The 22,183-nt window shown below is 44.1% G+C and overlaps 1 protein-coding gene across 1 annotated transcript in view; it reads right to left on the bottom strand.

Annotated features, from left to right (window-relative positions):
* Positions 1-21,069, bottom strand: part of UST (uronyl 2-sulfotransferase) — a 316,617-nt gene extending 295,548 nt beyond the window's left edge. The window contains exon 1 of the mRNA XM_053592529.1: positions 20,438-21,069. Within this exon, the coding sequence (XP_053448504.1) occupies positions 20,438-20,684 (247 nt within the window). The 5' untranslated portion in view covers positions 20,685-21,069. The remainder of the gene's footprint in view (positions 1-20,437) is intronic.
* Between the last annotated feature and the right edge of the window lie 1,114 nt (positions 21,070-22,183).

Below are 22,183 nucleotides of genomic sequence, written 5' to 3'. Positions count from 1 at the left end.
CTGATTTCAATTTTATTTCTAGTGTCCATTTTCCTAAACAGGAAGACTGAGAAACCTTGTTCCCATTAGTAAGAGATGGGAATGGAAGGGAATTACAGGAGTGCCGCTCACTTCTTTAAGGTCTTCCTAAACCCCACAGTGACCTGCTGGTGATCTCCCTGCAGAGAGAACTTGACTTTGAGATCCTCTTTCACTTTGGTTGAAACAGAATAGAAACCAAGGCCCTGCAAGAGTGTGTTGCAGTCCCTAGTCGTTCACTTTCTCCACACCAGCGTCTTCAACGCATCTTTTGGTACTTGGAATCGTTTGACACCCAGCAGAGAGTCAGCTAAACCTCTTCTATAAAGTGGGGGAGGGGACTGAGGGTCACCACACGACAAATCCTCAGGAGGATCAACTTTAGAAAAGAACAGTTTTGGCAAGGGACGATTGGGAATTTGATTCTTCTCACACTAAGACTTCCTCAAAGTCTTTGTCTGCCTTGCACACGAAACCTTATTCTGAGCCCTACACCTGCAATTTAGTGCAAAGTCAAATGTTCTTATCTCTGCCCCTTACACTGTCCCTTTCTTAAGGTAAAATAAACAAATAAATAAACAAATAAAAATATTTCAACAAAATGTCTCTCAATGGAAAGGGCTTATTTACCTTTTTGTGTGTACCCAAAATTGTGATGTGTATGTGAGTCTCTGTGTGTTTGTGCGTGTGGGTGTGTGTATCATAGTCTACTGATTTTTCATTCACGCTTAAAAAACAAATTAGACTAAAAAGATCACCATTTTAAAATTCAGATAAATTAGACAAAAATAAAAGGTATGGAAAGAAATTTAAGTCCCAAGTTACAACCTACTTGATTTCGGAATAGCCTCTATTTTCTGTAATTTTTTTTTAAAGTTCCCCATACATTTTTGTGAAGTCCTGTACTCAAGAAAGCCTAGAAGATGGCAGGTTTTGACAGAGGTCTGCTGAATCAGAAAAAGGGGCCCTCAAAAAAATTTTAATAAAGTTGTATTTTAAAAGTCAGTAAAATGAATTCTGTTCTCTCATTAACAGCTACTATAAAATTGGAAGTACATTTGATCTTTTTTAAAAAAATCCTCCAATAGATGAGGTTTTAAGATGTTCAAAATGCATTTATCTAGAATGTCTCCATTTGAGAAAGATTCTAGCACATATTTCATGTCTTGGAGATGAGGAATAACCCTGGAAGTTAAGAAGGGCTCCATCCAAGGTCAATCCTGTACCTGGCCCAGCAGGCCCCAAGCAGGCTGCCTGGTTAGGGAAGATGAACCAACCAGCTCTGAATCATCCATTTCAATGTGGGATTCCCGCTACATTTCTGCACCTCTGGCACTTAGTATCCTTTAATTGACTGCTCTCCTGCTCCCGCCAAAAGTAGGCTGAAGAAACCGATAGGGAGAAACCTTGAACACATTCTGAATATTCCACTGCTCTAACTTTTCTAAACCCCCAAACACCGAAGAGCAACACACTCTAACTATAATGTTCAGCTTCCCAGGGAAACGGCATCACGGAGCTGTGGGCTGAGGTTATGCTTTTCACATGTATAAAGAGCCAGGGTCTGGCCCAGAATCATAAAGGACGTGTCCTCATCAGCAGGGAACAAATACCATGGAAGATACTGTCCATTACAATACTCTCCTATGTGGGTCATTACGAAAGTTTTGAGGTATACAAAATCAAGAAATGTAAAATCCTCAAAGATGGAAACAAATGACGTCCTCCCAGCAACACCAATGAGCTGAGCAAGCTGAAACTTGCACAGGTGAAACAGAAAGGATGAAGTGCCTGTGTGTCTTAGAAATGAAATAATGGACCATAACACAGGCCTGTCTCAAAACTTTTGCAGTAACCCACACATCTGGCTAATGTCTCCTTTTGGGGGGAAGTATGAAAAGAGAGGTCATCCCTTCCTAATGAATGAGTACGCTCCTTGGATAACGGTAACATATGACACATTCTATGCCCTTTTTGCCTTGGCCTCCAGAAAATTCACATGTAAACAATATTCAGCTGCAAAAACTCTCCTACTTCAGCCACATGTTATAACTGTCTTCATGAAATGTGTCACCCAATAAATGCTAGACCCTGAGCAAGTTCAGACAGGCTCACTTGGAGTACACAGCATCCATTTGAACATTTTTCCTCTTCATCTCTCCTCTTTAAAAGATGCCTCAACTTCAAATAGTCAAGTTGTAATTTCAAGGACGATCCACCCACCTGCTCTATCTTAGCACAATTCCATTTTCTGTTACCTAGACACACTTTCCTCCACCTGTGTTTTAACAAAACGAAAGATTTAGAAACCTGTTTCTGGTTTTAAAAACAAAAACGACTGGAACATTTTGCTTTAGACCTCACAAGAGCAGGTGGCAGGACAGGGTGGGGCTGGGTGTCTCTGGCAGAGCTGAACAGCTTGACAGAAAGCTGTGCTCAGACTGTGAGCTCGACAGCCCCAGCAGAGGGGACTTAAGGTAAGATGGAAGCGGAGCCACTTCTATCATCTTCAATAACGCCATGGAGAAAATAAATCTGCCGTGCTCCACGAACATTCATGTTTAAATAGCAAGAAATTACAGCCTCCCTGCCAACTTAATCTATGACAAACTGGCACGATCTAAGTTATTAAAATAACTGAAATATAAACTCTATATATTTCAATATAAATATAAACTTTATTAGGATGGGATATTAGGTATATCAGGTATATACCTAATATTAGGTAGACCCCATCCTAATAAAAATGTAGTGGGGACTTTTCTTTCCATTTTAGCTAATCAGAAAAGATAAACCGTCAGCTTACAGAATGCTATCGTAACAGGAAAGTGTCAGCAGTGAGGCGAACAGGCATGATTCCATTATACTAAATAAATACCTGCAGGAAGAGAGTTGTTTGTCCCATCCAACTTTCTCTATCAAAGCTACTGGGCAGCACCTGTGGCTCAGTGAGTAGGGTGCCAGCCCCATATACCGAGGGTGGCAGGTGCAAACCCGGCCCCGGCCAAACTGCAACAAAAAATAGCCAGGCGTTGTGGCGGGTGCCTGTAGTCCCAGCTACTTGGGAGGCTGAGGCAAGAGAATCACCTAAGCCCAGGAGTTGGAGGTTGCTGTGAGCTGTGATGCCACAACACTCCACTGAGGGTGATAAAGTGAGACTCTGTCTCTACAAAAAAAATAAAAAATAAACAAATTTAAAAAAAAAAAAAGATTAAAGCTACTTTGAAAGTCGGTTCCCAGTAAAAGAGTTAGAAAAAATACTTCAGTACTTGGGTCAAAATCCGCTTCCATTTAGCAGGAGGTGGTAAGGAAAAGCCCACTCTGGGCTGAGAAGAGCTGGGTGGGAGGCAGACCGTCCACTCTGCCCAGCCCGCCACTGCACATCACAGGGCCCTTTCTGCCTCTGGACTCAGGCTTCTCATCTGCAAAGGGAGCATAACATCCCCAACTCAGGACAGTGAGGAGGGAGGGTGATGACCCAGGGGCAAGTACTTAAAACTGTAAAGTTCTGTCTGAATCTGAGGCCCACATCAGACACCTGCTCCAGTTCTTCTGCTCTGTTTATGGTGTTATGAATAGCAAAGCTGCTATCACTCTGTGGTCACAATGTGTTCTGTGGTTTCCCCGCAGCACACCAGTCTGTACAAGTTCCTTTTAATCTATCCTTTTACGGTAGGCCCGTCCCTTGCAGTAAGCCCCTTGTTTGCCACCCCTCCCCATGGTTTCCTGCCAGCCATCCCCTTTGGTTTCCCGACAGCCACCACATACTGCTCAGCATACCCAAAGGTGCCACAATTTGGCCCAGAGGCTTGCTTTCGCATGGCTATTCCCTCCATCTAGAATGTTGTTTCCCACATCTCTACCTGGCAGACTCCTATTTATACTTCAACACCCAACTCAAGTGTCATCTTTTCCACAAATCCCTCTCCTTATCCCTAATTTTCTCCCTCCATTGTCCCTCCCACAGCAGGTAGACCAATATCTATAGCCCAGATATTTGCATGAAAATGACGAATTTATAAATCTGTATCAGAGGATCCTGTAAGAATCTTTATGTCACCAGTACATTCAATTTTTTCCAGTCTTTTAAAAAAGTCAACATCCTTTCAAATAATCACAGGGTAAATGTTTTACAACTTTTAATCACCAAACTATTCTTTACAATTTAAAGTGAAGCAGTCAGAGGTCTCAGAATATACAGAAAATGTGTATCTAAAGTCCTCTGAGAGAATAAGAAACACATAAAAATCTGTATTCGTTTACAAACAAACTAAAATGTAATTTATATCATCTCACATAATGTCTACTTTTTTTTTTTTTTTTAGACAGCATCTCACTCTGTCACCCTGGGTAGAATGCCATGGCATCATAGTTCACAGCAACCTCAAACTCCTGAACTTAAGGAATCTTCTTGCCTCAGCTTCCCCAGTAGCGGGGACTGCAGGCACCTACCACCGTGCCTATCTAGTTTTTCTATTTTTAATAGAGATGGAATCTTGCCCTTGCTCAGGCTGGTCTAGAACTCCTGAGCTCAGGCAATCCACCTGCCTTGGCCTCCCAGAATGCTAGGATTACAGACATGAGCCACCACGCTGGGCCTCTTCCTATTAAAAAAGAAAAAAGGCAGGGGGACAGAAAGAACAGCGAGATACATATATAACAGATAATCACTGCACGTGAAGACCTAGAGGCAGAATTTTGATGAGTTTGTTTGTTTATTTGAAGACACAGCACACACACACACGCATGCACACACGGCCTCCTCCATTCCTACACTCCCATCTGCCACCTGCTCTGGTCAGGCTTCTGTGTGATTGATCAAACTGAAGATGTGTATTAGCAGATATTACAAATGCAAATTTTCACAGTATTCTAGGCAGGAGAGTACCAGAAAGCATTCTCTTTACAAATTGGTGGCTGTTGTTTTATAACAGAAAGGGTCCCTCTAAGGTTCCAAAGGAGACTCAGAGAGATTAAGTGAATTGCCCAAGGTCACACAGCTGCACCGCAGCAATGCCAGGACACAAACAGAGAACTTCTCACATGAAGGCCAATGCTTTGTTAACACTGCGCTGCCTCTTCTAGTGTTAGGCATCCTGCTAAAGGCAAATTCACAGAAGGAAAAGTGATTTCCTAAACAGAAAATATAGCTTTACTAGGCCATCTTTTTGGTCTTTAAAAGTCTGGGGTCCCTAGAATTTTATGCACGTTAAAAAGAATAAAAACCTACAGGAACTAATCAACTAATTACCATTTAGCTGCTTATAAAAAGAGTGCTAAACGAGTGCTGTCCCAGTTTCCAAGATACCCCCACTGGCCAAGGACCTTTAGAACCAGACTATTGTCAAGGAGCTCACCCAAAGGGCGCATGTGCAAGGCACACAGCTACAAGCACCTTCCTAGGGGGTTCGGTCTTTGCTCAAGACCTAATAGGGACCTACAAGGCTGAGGCCTAATATTTGCCCAGTCCTGCACATGGGCAAGCGACTGAGGCAGAGTGGGCCAGGAAAGCAGCTGCCCAGCCTGAGTGCCAGCGACTGCAGAATCCACTGATGTGGCAGAGAAGTTCTCTCCAGAAACATGGGCAGCTGGATGGGGGAGGCGGGGCCCTGCACAGAGAGGCACAGCTGGGAGAGGCAGGAGAAGGGGAAAGTTCCAGAACCAGACTCTCACCCCCAAAACTTAGAATCAGAGCTTCTAACCCTTCCAAAATTGTTCAACTCAAATCAAGTAATTTTAATGTTTGAAAATGAATTTATTGTTAAAGAATTCTATCATTCATGTATAACAACTTGCAAACATCATTGACTTAATTCACTTTACACCTAAATAAATGCCAAAAGGATTTGGGAAGTAAATGGGAAAGTGAAATAATAATAGAACTAGAAGAAAATATAGACAATATGTGTTTGATGTTGGGACGTAAGAATTTTCTAGGCATCAAAGCAAAGAAAAACTAATAAATGGGAAAAAAGTAATTAATGCACAGGAAAAGTAAAAGAAATTGATTTTAGAAACCAAAGGGCAAATACAAAGCCAAGAAATTACTATTTGCACGTATGTCAAAGGGCTAAGACTCTTCACCTCTAAAGAACTCTCAGAACTCACAAGATGGAAAGAAACACTCCCACAGGGGAAAAACGGGAAAGGGGTTTGCTACTAACATTCCCAGAAGATAGACGTAAGCAGAAACCATTCGCTTTCACTAATACTCAAACAAGTGCAAATTAACAAATGAGAATATCGTTTTTCATCAATCAACGGTTTTTCACCAATGTTTACATATATATGGGCAAAACAAGTAATAGACTCCTAGCAGAGTATACAAATCTGTGTCAATATGGCAATTTGTACTAAAATCAATTTAAAAACGAGTATACACTTGAACCCAGCAATCAGGAATTTATCCCAAGGAAAAGAGAGAAGTCTGCAAAATTTCATAATGTTTATCAATCATAAAAAACCAGAAGCAGTCTAAATATCAAAAAGTCCTTGTTAAAGGAATTATAGTGTGTTCATGGGAAACTCTGCTGTCATGAAAACCAATGTTCTAGAAAAAATATGTAAAGCTGTATTATGATACTTTTGACATTGTAGCACAGAGAAAGCATGTAACCAAACCAAAGCAATCGTGAATAAAGGAATTAACAGGCTTTTTATTTTCTTCTTTGTGCTTTTTTGTTTCCCAATATTCTATAATGAGCATGTATTTACTATTTTAATTAATTCTTTAAATTATGCTATTACATTGAGTCATTCTATATTTGCTCTGTTTACATCTAATTATTTTCTTTGCCTGTTCAAAAATAAAAAAACCCTACAGTACTTGGATGTCAAGGCCACTTGGTAATGAATTCTCAGCACAAGAGAAATTTGAAACAGTACAAGAATCTGCATTAACTTTTCAAAGAAACTTCATCCTAAGACCAGTTGGTTCACTTCCTATGCTCATCAATAACCTTGACATTAAGTCAAAATCTGTGTGTTCAAAAAACTCCAAACAGCCTATATTTCAACGCTGCAGATTGCAGAGAAGAATAAAAACAGGCATTTTAAACTTGAATCACACAAGGGTGTGATTCTCACTTAAAAACCTAATGTTCTTATATCCACACAACCCAAATTGGTGAGTGAAAATTCAATGAAAAAGAAATGTATAATACATTTATATTAATAACACAGGTCTTTACACATCCACTTATTTACAAGCACTAATTATATCCAGAAATGGTACAGGACAGACCCTTAACACCTGCAAAGGTGGCCCTCCAACTGGCAACACCAACACCCTCTGCTGCAAATCAGAATCTTAGACTCACCTCAGACCTGCTCCATCAGAACCTACAGTTCTACACGTCCAAGGTAATCTGAATGCTCTTAAACTTTGAGAAATGCTGGTGTAGAGAACCTATAAGCTAAAGTGTCTTAAGTCACCGACAAATAAAAGATTATCAATTAAGATCAAGCATCCCTAATTCGTACCTTAAGAAAAGAATGCACACACAAAACTCCTTTGCCTCCTATCTACTACAGTGGTTCCCTACTTTGGTTGCATATTAGAATTATTCAGGGAGTTTTTAACACGTACAGATGCCCAACCCTGCCCTGACCAAATGAATACACATCAGTGTTTTCCAAAGCTGTTCCAGTTACTCCCTCATAGAGCCTTGAGAACCCTGATCTCCTGGCATGAACAGGGCCTTAACCAAAGAGACTATGGGTCTAACCACAGCCAGGCACGGCCAATCCCTGCCTCTGTGTCCCCCTGTAGCTTCCCTTGTTTACTGTGCCTTGCATGGGATCTTAAGTCCTTCCCCATCCCTCCAGGCACAACGCAGCCCCACAAGCACAGCAACAGTGACATTGGCCATTCTCTCTCCAGCACCCAGCACACAAATAGGGCTTGATGAGCACTTGTTGAAGGAATGAATCTGCAGAGGTGAAGAAGTCTGCCAGCCAGATGTAAAAGAGGGTGGGTGGATGACCCCTCGCAAGAGGCGAACACGTGTCTCTGATCATTTAAGTCTCGTTCATGTCAGACTTCAACGATGTATAAGCCTTGTAAGCAAGACTCACCCTGAAATTTAAAAAGTAACCTATCATGCCAACAAGGTGATCAGGAAAAAATGTGGGGAAGATGGGTTATACTGTACTTGGACACCACAATACATCATACCATAAAACAAACACACAAAGAAAAGAGAAGCCTGCCCAGCAACCAGCATAGGTTCTAGCAGGTTCTCCCAACCAAGCTAGGGAGCAGCCCTGACAACACACTCCATGCTAGAGTTCAGGTCAGAAACAGAGCACCACCATCACTGTGCACATTTCCAGACAGAGTCTCATACAAAATACACATCTGTCCTCAGCCACAAGGAACAGGACAGCAAATGTACCGAGGCTTGAATAATAAAGTATTTTCCAAATGCATGTAAAAAGTTCACCATCACACTATAAATTTAGAAACCTCGAAATACAGTAGAACCTCTGTAAGTTGACCACCCAAGGGACTCAACAAACTGGTCAACACAAGGAACTAAGCCTGCTGTACCGATATGTACACATAATGCATGCCTGATCTGTAAAAAGTCGGTCCACTTGAGGAGGTGGCCAGTGTAGGGAGGTGGTCAATGATGTAGTATCACATGGTAGTTCTAGATATCCTTTCTCCAGGTGACACAGGAAACAGAAGATAGAGGTTATGGAGGCTAACAAACCTTTCCTTCTCCCTCCCTTTAATTTCTGGGAACCTCTTCATCTTGCAGCTCAACAGGAAGAACATAACCACAAACAAGTCAGACTCCGTCAGGCCTCCCATCTCTGCTCAGCAAGCAAATAAGAACTTTTGAGTTGGGAAAAGCACAAGCAGAGAAAACAAGCTGGACTCAATCTTGTCAACTGCTAAAACAAAGTAAAGACGCTGCACCACTGGGCTTTTTCATTTCCAGGGCTTTCAGGCATCTTTCTCCATCTCTACCTCCCGGTCCTACACAGCTTATTAGTTAGAGAGCTGCTTCTATGGGCCGCCCGGGAGAACAGACAGCACATTTTCTGGAGTAACCAATGTTAACCCCACACTGCTTAAACTGGCTCCACACTGGGAGGTTATGTCAACATTCTCCTCCTTCGGGCAGATCTTCCGCACAGGAACTCCTCCCTCATCTGCTAAGAGGTGAGCACACCACAATCCCTGCCAGGCTGGCAGGCTGCAGGGGCCGAAGTGGCCAAGGCTGGGCTGCTCAGACACCTGCCTCCTTCCCCAGCCCTGCCTGGCTTCCCCACCAATCGTCACTTTCTGCGTTCTTCCTCACTGTGGTAAAAATAACTTCCTCTGGAAGTGTCTAAATCTGTATGTGATTTTACACACTTTTTTTGGCATGTCATTGTATGAATTCTCACAAAAGCAGAATGAAATCGCAGAGATCCGCAATCACATTTCTGTAGAACTCCAACCAGATGAGTCAGTTCCACTGTTTTCTCAGATATTGAGAAAACACTTCCAGGCAAGATGTTGTGTTCTAAGCACCTCCCCAATCCCTCTGTCCTGTGCTTTGTAGGATCTCAGCAAGGTTTCTGGGTGGAGGGAGGCAGAGCAGAGTGGAGGGTGCTGTGGTGCTGGGCATCAAGAAGGGCAACTCAGGGGATGACCATCCAACACCAGTATGGCTCTGATAACCCAGACACACGTGTCCTGAGGACCTGAAGTCAACACCCACTTCCACCACCCACCTCTCCAGAGGTGACAATTTACAGAGGGCCACCTCTGACAGGGATATACCACTCCACAAAGCAGGCTCACAACCCGAGGGACTAGAAAACTCCTCATTTCTGTGGGCCACTTACGGGCCACATAGACAGGGGGAGGTGACGAAGATGCATGAGAAAATTAAAACCATTCCATCTCTCCACGTGCTTATGGGCCAGATAAGCATTCATATACTTAAGCATTCATATGCTTATCTGCGTTATTAATCCCATGTCCAGGGAAACATCTGTCCCAAGTGTGGGTCTTTCTGCTTTGTTTATAGGGTGTTGTTGTTCAGAAGATTTCACCTTAGTGTAGTTTTCTCCTTTATTGTTTTTGCTTTCTGTGTCTGAAAATGACTTCCAGTGAGAAAATACTGGAAGACAGAGCTACCTGTCTGGAAAAGAAGAATATATGCCTGGGGGCAGGTAGACATGACCGTCATCTTCATATCTTCAATTATCGGAAAGACTGTGACATCCAACAGACTATTGTATGCAGTTCCCGGAAGAATAATGAGCAGAATTAGGTGGAAGCTGTGAAGAAGCCACCCTCAACCCTGTGAAGAGCCCCCTTAGCCACCGGAGCTGTCCACAGTGGGACAGGACAACTCGCAGCAGGCAGCTGGGGAGGTTTGGAGAACCCTCTTGGAACAACAAGCCTTCTCATCCCTGCTGGTCACCCTCTTTCCTCCGGTCACGCAGGGACACTCCTCTTACTCCTTATTCTCTCTCAGCCTTCCTAGGGACATTCCACATCTCATTATTACATATGGCCACACTGATGGTTCAGACGCACAGAAACCCTGATATTGCTGAGGGCTTATGGATGCGGGCTTTGGGAAGGAAAACCATTGAGAATCACAGACCGAATAAAACTCCTTCATTTTAGAGACGAAGACACTGAAACCTACAAGGCCTGAGTGACTTAAAACACTGACCACTGAGATACTGCTGGGCCTCCCTCCAGCTCCATGGCTTTGCCTGACAGTTCTGCTCATCTGATGGGAAGCCATTCACAGCCAATCACCTTTGTGTCGCAAAGCAGGAAGCTCTGTGCTGGAACAGCAAGATCACAGTCTATAAGGTTCCCAAACAAAATTCAACTTCCTATGAAATAATGTAAAATCAGCATTTGCTTTCAACTGCTCAACGAATTAGGTGACTAGCTGTCCCAGATGGCATGGCTCTCGCTGCCCCAGCACCAGTGCGACACTGGGCAGAGTGAGGCAACACGGAGAAGCTGAGAATGGGAAACAGAAGCAACTTCCCCGGCCTCTTGGTAAAGACATGATCTCTCTGTGGTTCACTGTCTTGCTCGACTTCCAATGCATGGGACGTGAGTACTGGGAAGCAAAGTGGCCGGACTACTGATGCGGTAGCCGCACCATAAATGCGAGAAGTTCTGGTAGCAGTCCCAGCATGAGCCTGCTATTCCGATTGTTTTCCAAAGGGTGTAACTTATGGATCACCCGTCCAATCCTAGAACAGAGGCCATCCCAGAGCGCAGGCTCCAGCATACTCTCTTCCACTGCACTGCTATTTTTATTTTGTTTTGTGAATGCAGGTGTGTGTGTGTGTGTGTGTGGATAAATTCAAAACAGAGGAAATCAGGCTGTGCAAAGAATGTGTTCCTTAAAGACTATTTCTAGGAAGCAGCAGAGACGATAAGAAACAGGAGGTTTATGTGTATATAATTAATGGGGTGGGTGGCCAAGTGACTGGAACTTATCAGCTGGTGACTCTCACCAATCTGAGAGTCACAAGGTAAACCCTAAAGCACTAGTTAAGTACTTTTGTATTTCTGGGTTAGTGGTTCTCTCAACAGGAAGCCAAGTCAAAAGTGAAGGTGCATATTACCCCCAGCTGTGTGTTCGTGTGTGCCCTAAAATAAAGAAGTCAGGAAAGCAAAAAATAAGGCGAGAAAATTGACATTTGTTAAATTCAAATCCCAAGCCTTGGGTTAGAGTAGTGGTCCCCAACCTTTTTGGCACCAGGAACCAGTTTCACGGAAGACAATTTTTCCGTAGCTGGTGGGATGGGACGGGGGGCAGAGCTCAGGCGGTGAAGCCGTAGCCCAGTTCCTAATAGGCCTCCAGATGATGCAGGGTTAGGGATTGCAGGGTTAAAAAAAGTACCCTATAAAACAGAAACTATTCAACCCATTGTACAGATCAAACGCTGGAGGTTCAGAGAAGGCAATAAAATTGCTCAAGTTGTCCCAACTAACAAGTAGTAACACAGTGACTGCTTCACAGCCAGAGCTCTGCTCCAAAACCTGTATTCTTTCTAAATGCCTGATGCGCCTGACCCACAGAAGGCCTTCAATGAATGTTTGTTGAGTGGTTGAATGAACTTATCTGTCTCAGAATACTTCCATTTTTCTTTTCAACAAGATTATGAAAGTTGTACTCACTGAACTACAAATAAAAAAAATGGTGTTTCCAGAAATGCAGTACAGTTAAGTGTAACTGATTATTTAAATCATCTGTCAGTGAATGAACAAAGAATTAATTACTTGACCAAAGCCATAACATAAGTTACTTCATTATCTTTCACCAAACAAGGATAAATGAATTGGTGCATTGAGCCCTAATTTTAATTTTTTGATCATTTTGTGGTTCTAGGTTAAAATCTGTTCAGTTGCTATTTCAATAATCAGATCATCCCGTGTCTCATCTTTTTCAAGACTTAAAACATACAGACTAATTTAACACAAATTGCTACCTAAGAAAGACACTGACCTAGACAGAAAAATAAACCACCACTCTGCAAATTCCCAAAACAACTGGTCCAGGATTCAGGAAAAGGACAAGAAGCCAGAAATTTACATTCTAATTGTATGCATGCAAACCTCTAGATTGACCTTGGGTATTCTTAACTATAGAGAGAGCTCTTCAGATGTAATTCCAAATTTCCAAAATTAAGAGGCGCAGAAGGAAATGCTTATAGAACTATATGTTATACATGGTTTAAATACCATTTAAACATTTGCTTAGAGCATCTGCTTCAAATAGCAAAGAAAGAACTAGGCTGAAGACATCGACTGAACTAGAGTCTTTCCTGGCCTCCCTCCCCACATTCTCTGCTTAAAATAGAGACCAAACAAAGCAGGGTTTGGAATCCCAGTGAAGAACAGTTGCTTGGCAAATAGAATCATCAGCCACTTCCTGCGGCCTGTGCAGGGCACCCAGGAGGTGTTGGAGTAGAGATGGGAAGTGCTGAGTAAGCTCCTTCTCTCCCAGGAGTTGGCTCACAAATGATCACAGTACAAGGCTAGATGTCAAAACTTCAGGAGAGATTCTGAAATAAATACTACAGGAGTTCAGAGATCATGATTGGAGTTTTATCTTTCTGAACAGTCAGCTCAAAGGCATTAGCAGAGAAGCCAACACAGGCAGTGGAAACAACAGAAAGAAGCTGGTGGCGATCCTTGGGAAATTATAACCAACCAATGCAAAACCTAAGTCAGACGGAGAGGTATGCAGAGCTTCAACACTACGCAGATCTGTCTGGTTCCCTGGAGATTCTGCATATGAGAGTCTTACAAATTACTCAAGTTGAGGTTCTCCTGGGCAGCATGTAATTGACTGTACCTATTTTAAAACTTCTTATTTTGATAATATGTATTTTTAAAACCTACTAAAAATGTCTAACACTTTTAGAAAGACAATATGTCCTCTTAAATCTCATGTTATTTTACTAAAGAGAAACATCTATAGGAAATATTATTACTATGTATTTGCCCAGCATATTATACCACAATGTGAATACAAAATAAATTCCACAGTAATTCTAATTTTGTGAGAATGCTCCAGATTTCCTTGGTTACTTCATGGTGGAGCATATAAGGAACATGATGTACTCAAATATTTACCCCTACCAAGCTCATCAGCTCCATTCCAGTAAGCAAGTACAAAGACAAAATTCGTCCACTATATTATAATCTGCTGTTAAAAATTGGCTACGCTCATATTCCACATACAAATCACAGTTGTGCCATCTCTATAAGAGGTAAGCACTCACTTTCCATGAATTACCATACCTCAGAAATAAACGCAGACAACCAAAGTGTTTAATATTTAAAGTAATCCAAAAACTAAGCAAGACGGCAAAATATTCTTTTGAAGAGGTCGTTGTTTTCAGTCAATTGAGAATTTATTTACATTTTACTACCCCCTAGACACTGTACATAGCACTTTAAGAATGAATAAAGTATGAAGCTAATTTCCCGCTCCTTGAAAAGGTGCACATCTATGATATAGAGACCAATATACCATGTGTTTAAATCAATATCCTACCCATGTCTATGATATAGAGACCAATATACCATTGTGTTTAAATCAATATCCTACCCATTAGGATGGCTATAATCAAAACAGTGGGAAATAAGAAATATCGGTGAGGATGCGGAGAAGTCGGAATTCTCATGCACTGTTGGTGGGGATATAAAATGAGGAATATCTTATTCCATAACAAAAATTTTAATTCATAAGGCGTGGTGCCTCATGCCTGTAATTCTAGCACTCTGGGAGGCCCAAGTGGGTGGACTGCACAAGCTCAGGATTTCAAGACTAGCCTGAGCAAGAGCGAGACCCCATTTCTACTAAAAACAGAGAAACTATCTGAGCATAGTGGCACACATTGTAGTCCCAGCTACTGGGAGGCAAGAGAAGATTTCTCAAGCCCAAGAGTTTGAGGTTGCTATGACCTATGATGCCACAACTCTCTATCCAGGGTGACAGAGTGAGACTTTGTCTCAAAAAAAACAAAATGAAATATAATTTATTCATAAATCGGCATGAAGGACTGATACACACTATAACCTGGATGAGCCTTAAAACCATTATGCCAAGTGAAAGAAACCAATCACAAAAGACAGCATATATAATTCCATTTCCATAAAATGTCAGAATAGGCAAATCTATAGAGGGAGGAAATAGATTACTGGTTGCTTGTGGTGAAGAAAATGTTCTCAGATTGACTGTGATAATGGTTACCCTATCTATGAATATACTAAAAACTATGGAAAACTTACTGGTTTACTAACTACTGAAAAGTTTAAATGGGTGAGTTATATGGTATAGGAATTATGTCTCAGAAAGTTGTTTTAAAAATTAAATAGCAAATACTGAAATGTACTTCACTTGGAACTGTCTTGCAGAATAGTTGCTACATTTTTTTAACTTTGGCAAATAAGAATTTTTGGTGAAATGTTAGCGTTTCTGTCTCCATTTCTGATAAACAAAAAGGTCTATGTATATCACTGTTTGCTTATGAACAATACATATAGGTAAGACAAAATTTATTTGTGGTCAATTCTTTCCACACTTTCCCTCCAAAAAAGCGAACAGTAACTTCTAGTAATTCTAGCAGCTACCATCTATCAAACAAGATGGCTTTTCAGGCCAGGCGCTGTGGCTCACGTCTGTAATCCTAGCACTCCGGGAGGCTGAGACAGGTGGATCACTTTGAGCTCAGGAGTTTGAAACCATCCTGAGCAAGACTGAGAATATAAAAACTAGCTGAGTATCAGGACAGGCACCTGTGGGCCCAGCTACTGGGCAGGCTGTGAGGCAAGAGGATAGCCTGACCCCAAGAGATGGGAATCTCTGTGAGCTACGATGATGCCACCGCACTCTACCCAGGTGACAGAGTAAGATTCTGTCTCAAGCAAAAAAAAAGATCCCTTTTGATTGTCCATCACTCATCTCCATCAGCACAGCTGGAGGGCAAACTACTATTTCTGTTCCTTCAGCTTCCCTCTGGAGAAGCAAAAGATACTATTTCTTTGGGGACCCCAAAATCTTTGACAACTTTCTAGTTTCTCCAAAATAAAACCAACTAGTGTCTTAAACCTGGACTGATGACAGGGAATGTGAAAAAAGACAGTCTCTAGATAACCCATATTTATAATGTGTTTTTAAACAATTCATACTGAGACTAGTCTACATTAAAAATAATTCACAAGGCAGAGTGCTTTTCACCATTCACGCTATGTGTCTACAGAACGAAGACTGCCATCGTTGAATTCTACTTTCTACCCTTCCTTTAAAAGAGTGCTACTGTGTCCCCAACCAACCCTACAAGATAAAACTGCAGCTATGAACAAGGATATCATTTTTTTCTATGTCAACAATTTCTATTGGTAACATCATATTTTATGCATTCATTTCCTAGATTTCTTTTTAGAGCCTGAGATACTATAATATATTTCAACTGTGTGTGATATGTAGAAGAAAAATAAAATTCGGTTTTTAAGGCTCAGAGACTATTTTGTAATAGATCTAGACCTCCGTGTTCACATTTTCCTTTAAATTCTTTCAGATTCAATGAAAAGGCATCTTTTTCGTTTTTTGACTCTAAATTGCCAGTCTCTTATATAATGTATGTAAAGATTGGCAATTGTGAAGACTAAAGCACTGTATCTCCATTTAAAATAGTATAAATGAGACACAGAAAAGAAAGTACGTCAACTCAAGATCAATCCAACAAATTTAGCTCCTATCAAGTCTAAAGCACATATCCAAGGCTGGAATGTAAATCATTAGAGTTTGCCGGTTGTACAAGAGCAGTAGTAAGCCATCTGGCTTATTCTGTTTATATCAATGTAATGAGTGTTATTCCAAGTTTTTGGTATTTCCACAGCTCATAAGTGATGAGGCTACTGGCAACAAGGCTGCATCATCACCTAATTTCTGGGGGAGATTTTATTTGATTTTTGTTTGTTTTCCATAGCAAATCAACCTCTGAATGAGACTTGAGAAAAATAATAATTTCACTGAATTGGAAAGACCAGGATTTCCAAGTTTAAGTATAGGAATTGCTTTATTTTTCTACTTATATCATGGTATGCTTGTGTTCTCCCTCCATCTGATGAGTGTGGGAAATCAAGACAATATAAATTTCCACCCCGCTCCAAACTCCTTTCCTCTTTTCCAATTTGTTACAGCCAAAAATGCTTGAAGGAGAATATACTCTGTTCTTGCCCAAACAGATTAGAAAAAAGGAACTGTCTGACCCTGTGGGGAAGAGAAAGCATCACTGAGGCTCCTTTCTCTCCCTGTCCCATACTGTACTTTCTGGCTGCCCCATTCACCCCATCCCCATGCCCCTCCTAACCTCGGAAAGTCTAAGGCCAGCTGGGGCTGCTACTGTGGGGCTGCAGGAGAAACTAGATGCATTTTTAAAATAGAAATTAGAAAACAAAACCATGAATATTACCTTCAGGTACATTAGAAATTTCTCTCTCTGTCTCTCCCCCCAAACCCCCTTCCTCTCTTAAACATCCTCTTCTCTCAAATACATGGGAAGCCTCTGGAAAGCAAGGCTTTCCTCCAGCACTAGGTCTCAAATCAGAATCTCCCCGAAGACTTGCTGAAGCACAGACTGCTGGGCCCTGTGCCCAGACTCATCCAGTAGGTCCGGGATAAGACCTTAGAATGTGCATTTGTAACAGATTCTCAGGCGATGCTGACACTGAGGATCAGGGAGCCACACTGAGAACTCCCAGCCTAGACGCAGCACAATTGCTAAAGAAAGGACAGAAAGCCAGTGGCGCAGCTCAGGGGGGTCGGTCTGGTTCTCCAACAAATGGAGGCAGTGTAGTACAGATTAATGTAAGAAGGGAGAGTTTGGGCAGACTAGCTGCTAGAATTATTTCCCTTCTCTGCTGGCCCCGCAAGATACTCAAAGTAAAAGTATCAAAAAATGGAAACTGAAATTATGGAAATAAATATGATCACTTTTAGCCAGTCAGCTCTTTACATTCCCATTTGCATCTTGGCTCTATTTCCACTTCTCTCTTAAACTGCCCATAGTGCTGAGCAACACACGCTAGAATCAGACCGATGCAGGTTGAAGTCCTGCCTGAACCTGCCCTTCACACCTCTTTGCCCTTATTTTTCCCATATTGAAAATGGAAATAACAACAGAACCTACCAACAGTGTCACTTCCTAGATTAATGATTACATTTCATTCTGTATATGCAATGACTGGCATATACCCAATAAATGTTAGCTGTTATCAGGAGTGCCCATCTCTCTTGGCTTTACTGTGAGAACAGTCGATATATTAAGGACCACCCTACCTATCTGACACAATAGGTTGGTCATCAGTTCAACCAATAGTTATTGAGTAACTACTTGATATAAGTATGTGCATTTGTATTAATTATATTATATCAATTAATTCTAATACTCAATTTCAGTAACTACTATCTACTATTTACTTTATAGAGTATTATGTCAGTATATAACACTCTATAAAGAAAAATGTAGGATATAAATATTATTTTGATTTGGAAAATTTCGACTTTAAATGAATGTAACACTTAAAAAAAAAATACTTGCTTCCGAAATTAGCTAACTAAGGAAATTGGGAGGATATGTTTACCAACCACAAATTTTGTTTTGACAGACACTAAAAGACTATCAAATGGAGAAAAAATGAGGGAAAGGAATTCGGCAGATACCTTGGCCTTATATTATAGGTATATTTTAGACTATCCTAAAGACCACAAAATCATTATATTTATGTAACAAAACAACAGGGAATAAATTTGGCCAAGGGTATCCTATTTTCAGTTCACAATTATGTCATTTTGTGCCCAATCTCATCAGTCAGAAATTTAATGATCAGGTGGTAATAGCAGCAGTGTTTGATCTTTTGGTGCTTCCTAGTTCCCTGAGTAAACACTGAGAATTCACTCCCTTACCAATTGACTACCCAAGTTTTGTTTTTTTTTTTTTTTTGCAATATGTAGTGAAAAGGTTAATGTGAAGTTTGATTTTGTCCTTAGTAGTACCTTTGCCCCACCCTCCTCCCAGGTTCTCCCTTTCCCAAGAATGGTATCAGATCCACAAAATTTTAGCATCTGGGTGAAAATTTCAGAGTCCATCTCATCCAGCCCCTAATTCTACCATGAAAAAACAAGGCCCATAAATTCCGAGTACCCTATCCAAGGCCAAATGGTCCTGAGGACGCTGAGCACAGACGGCTTCCATCCTAGTTCACTATTTTTTCTCCTACACCACTGGCATCCATATTTCATGTAAGGATTTATTACCAGAAGTCACATATTCTGTAAGGATTCATTACCAGACTTAATGGAGAAAGACCCCTGAGCCTGCACAACATTTTCCTCCCCATGCTAGTTAAGGGTGATTGTTGTGGTGGTGAAAAAACAGCCACCTTTGTGGCACTAGCAGGTGTCTGAGGACTGAGGAAGCTATGAGACTCCAAAAACACAGAACTTGGAGAAAGAAGAGGTTTGACTCCCTAATAAAAGATCCTCCATGAAAGCAGATGCCATCGATTGTACTCTGGAAATCTACTTAGGCAATCTTTTCCTTTAATTTTACCTAAAGCATTTTGCAAAAGTATGGTTCCCAAAGTTTTTACTGAAATAAAAGGGAACTTTTAAAATCTAAGCTCCTCTGCATGGAAAAAACATTATTTTATCAGTGTTTACATTACCAAATGCCCTGACATACTAGTGGATCTACTGATGTTCTCTTCCTTCCTCCCTCTCTCCCCCACCTGTGGCTTCTGCCATGAAGGGACATTTGGAGTAAATGAGGCAACCGCCAGCCAGCCCAAGTTATTTGCCCATTTTATCCCCAGCACCTCCGTGGCTCAGCGTCCTGGCACAGGCTGGGTGGTTCTAGCCAAGCAGAGCCAGATGTTTGCCAGTTCGCTCAGGTTCATCACCTCGGACGTTTGCAGGAAGCTGGCGCTCTCCCAGCCTCTCACCCACCCCCGCACGACCTCTTCTGGCCACAGACTTGCCAGAGATTCGCATCCTCCCTAGCCCTGGAACAGCGCTGTCCCCGGCACCTGGGCATGCCCTCGTCAGGCTCTGGCACTCCAGGCTCCCGGAGCTGGGGCGAGGGTGCAGTGGGGTCACGCCCTCTCGCTGGAGAGGCTCTTTCTCTGGCATTACAGCCTCTCCCTCCTTCTGCTAGAGATAGGCAGCCTCACCGGTACCAAACCAACCACCAAAAACAGAAAACAAAAGTTCCAACTTGAGACGCACACAGCACAGACGACAGTCAGCACACAGGAGGCGACGCTGCTGGCCCGCCTGACACGCGCCATCGGGCAGCCCCAGACCCATGGGTGCAGCCTGCTCCCCGCGTGGTCACTCTTGCAGTTGGGGCAGGGGCTGCCAGAGCCAAGCCGGGTGAGCGGGGAGAGGGGGGTTCCGTGGGACAGAATTCTCAGAACTGAATGCAGAGAGGAGCTAAATCCACTCTCACACCCTGGGCGCAAGACGGGACTATGGGCTGTGATCATTAAAACTGCCACGAAGAAAACTATAACTTCTCCTCGCCTTTCATGTACACCCCCAAAAGACACATTTACTCCGCCCAGTAGGGGTGGCAGAGGCGGGCCCGGGCGGAAGGCTCGCGGTGTCCAGCTCGAAGTACCTGCCCCGCATGTCACCCAGGGGCGCCCCCGCCTCCGTGTAGACAGCAGGGCGCGCGGGAGAAATAGGCACTCCCGGCCGCCACGGCGATCGATGCTCGCGGGCGTCACACCTCAAGCACCGCGGGACAGCGGTGCGCGGTGCGGGGCCAAGAAGTCAGCGGCGCGCCCCCTCTCCAACCCCCACCCCACCCGGCACAACTTTGCTCAGGCAGCGCGGCCCTCGCGCCTGCCTCCCTTCCTTACCCAAATACTGCCGCAGGTCAAGCAGGAAGCGAGGGGGTCCCCCGCTGAGCTGATAGAAGAGGGAGCCCAGGCAGAAGACCAGCAGGGTGGCCATGCAGAAACCGTAGTCCCGGAGGGAGAAGCGCAGGAAAGGCAGCAGGGGCACCCGGCGCTTCCAGCTGCCCGGGCCCGGAGGCGCACCCCCCAGAGGGGCCCCATGGGGCCAGGGATCCGCGCCGCCGCCGGGATGCTGCTGCTTCTTCTTCATCGCCGGCTCCGCCGCCTCGCACAGCCTGCCCGTGCCAGGAAAAGGTCACCCATCCGCCGCGAGGAGGAGAGCCCGGCCGGCCGGCTGCACATGGGGAGGGCCGCGCAGAGGGCAGCGGGGAGGAGCGAGGTCGCCGGGCTCAGGAGACTTTCCCCGGCATGGTCCCCGCCGCCGCGGCCCGAGCAGCCGAGGTGCCCCGCCCCGGTTCGAGGGCACTGCCCGCGCCGGGGCGCCGCGCCCGTCCCGCGCCCGCTAGCGGCCCCGCGCCCCGTGCCCCGCAGCGCCCCGGGCTCGCTCGCGGCTGACCAGGCTCGCCTCCAGCGCCAGCGTGGACCCCCTGGCTTTGTGTCTGTCGGTCTCGGCGTGTTTTGTCCTGGTTCAGGCTCCTCTAAAAAACGGTAGGGAGGAACTGGAGGCGGACTCCATCCCCTCGCTCCACCTCCTCGGCAGGGGCTTTCCTCCTCCTCCCCTTTCTCCCTCCGGCGCTCCGCAGCCCTCTCCTCCCTGTCCCCTCCCACTCTCCACTCGGGTCTCCGAGTTTCGCTTGGGTGTCACATTACTGTTTCAGCTGGGGTGGGGGGGGCCGGGGGCGGCGATTATTCGCAACAAGGAAGAAAGTTTCTGCGTGTGCGTGTGCGTCTGCGTGCGTGGTGTTCCTTGTCTTTTTCTCTACAATCTGGCCCGGGTTCCTGCGCCACCAGCGACCTCTTGGAGGCCTGCTGACTTCCCTCGTAAACAGGCACCGGCAGGAAGAAGCACGACTGATCTTGCTATATATGTATTTTTTCCCCCGTTCAGAAACTTGATTCTCCTTCTGTGTCCCATAAGAGCTTCTTACAAAAGGCCGGTGAAAGGAGTCAGGCATAGGTTCAAGACTTTGCTGAGATGGTAAAAGAGCAAGCGGCATGAGTCGCAAGGGAAAGTGTCCAGAGGGCCAGACTCGTCGCCGGACTCCGGGAAGAGACGCGGACCCGCACCGTCTCCTTGCTGTTCCTGGGCCCACGACTCCTTCATCAACGACCGCAGACGCGAGTGGGGGGTGCGTAGCAGACGCGAAGGGGAAAGAGCCCGTTCCCTCACGTCTCTGTTTCCTTGGTGCCTCTTTTCTTACAGCGAGAAGCTTCTAGATCTGGAAGAGAACCAGAAAGTGTCCGTGGCAGACACAGATCCTCTTACGGGATGCGTGATTCACGAAAGGGCTGCTCACATCAGCCACAGTATAGTCGGAGTAATTAATCACCGTATCCTGCGCATAAAAGCTGTAGCACCTGCGGCTCGCAGGGCTGGTCCAAGGTCACAGAGCAGGCTCCTTCTCAGGTTGGGAGTCGCACTCAAATCTGACCCTCCAACCCCCTGCACTAACCGGTGCGCCCCCTCTCTCAGGCCGGGCCCTTTCCCTCCGCTTGGCCTCGGACTATGAGCTGCACCCTTTTACCCAGGCCATGTGCAGAAGCAGAAACCCCAGTTTCCGGTGCATCTCCTCTCTAGCTCCCTGCTCC

Source organism: Nycticebus coucang, chromosome 5 (assembly GCF_027406575.1).
Source record: "Nycticebus coucang isolate mNycCou1 chromosome 5, mNycCou1.pri, whole genome shotgun sequence".
In the NCBI taxonomy this organism is placed as follows: Eukaryota; Metazoa; Chordata; class Mammalia; order Primates; family Lorisidae; genus Nycticebus; species Nycticebus coucang.
Note: the sequence above shows the minus strand (reverse complement) of the source record. Positions and strands in the feature narration are given on the sequence as shown.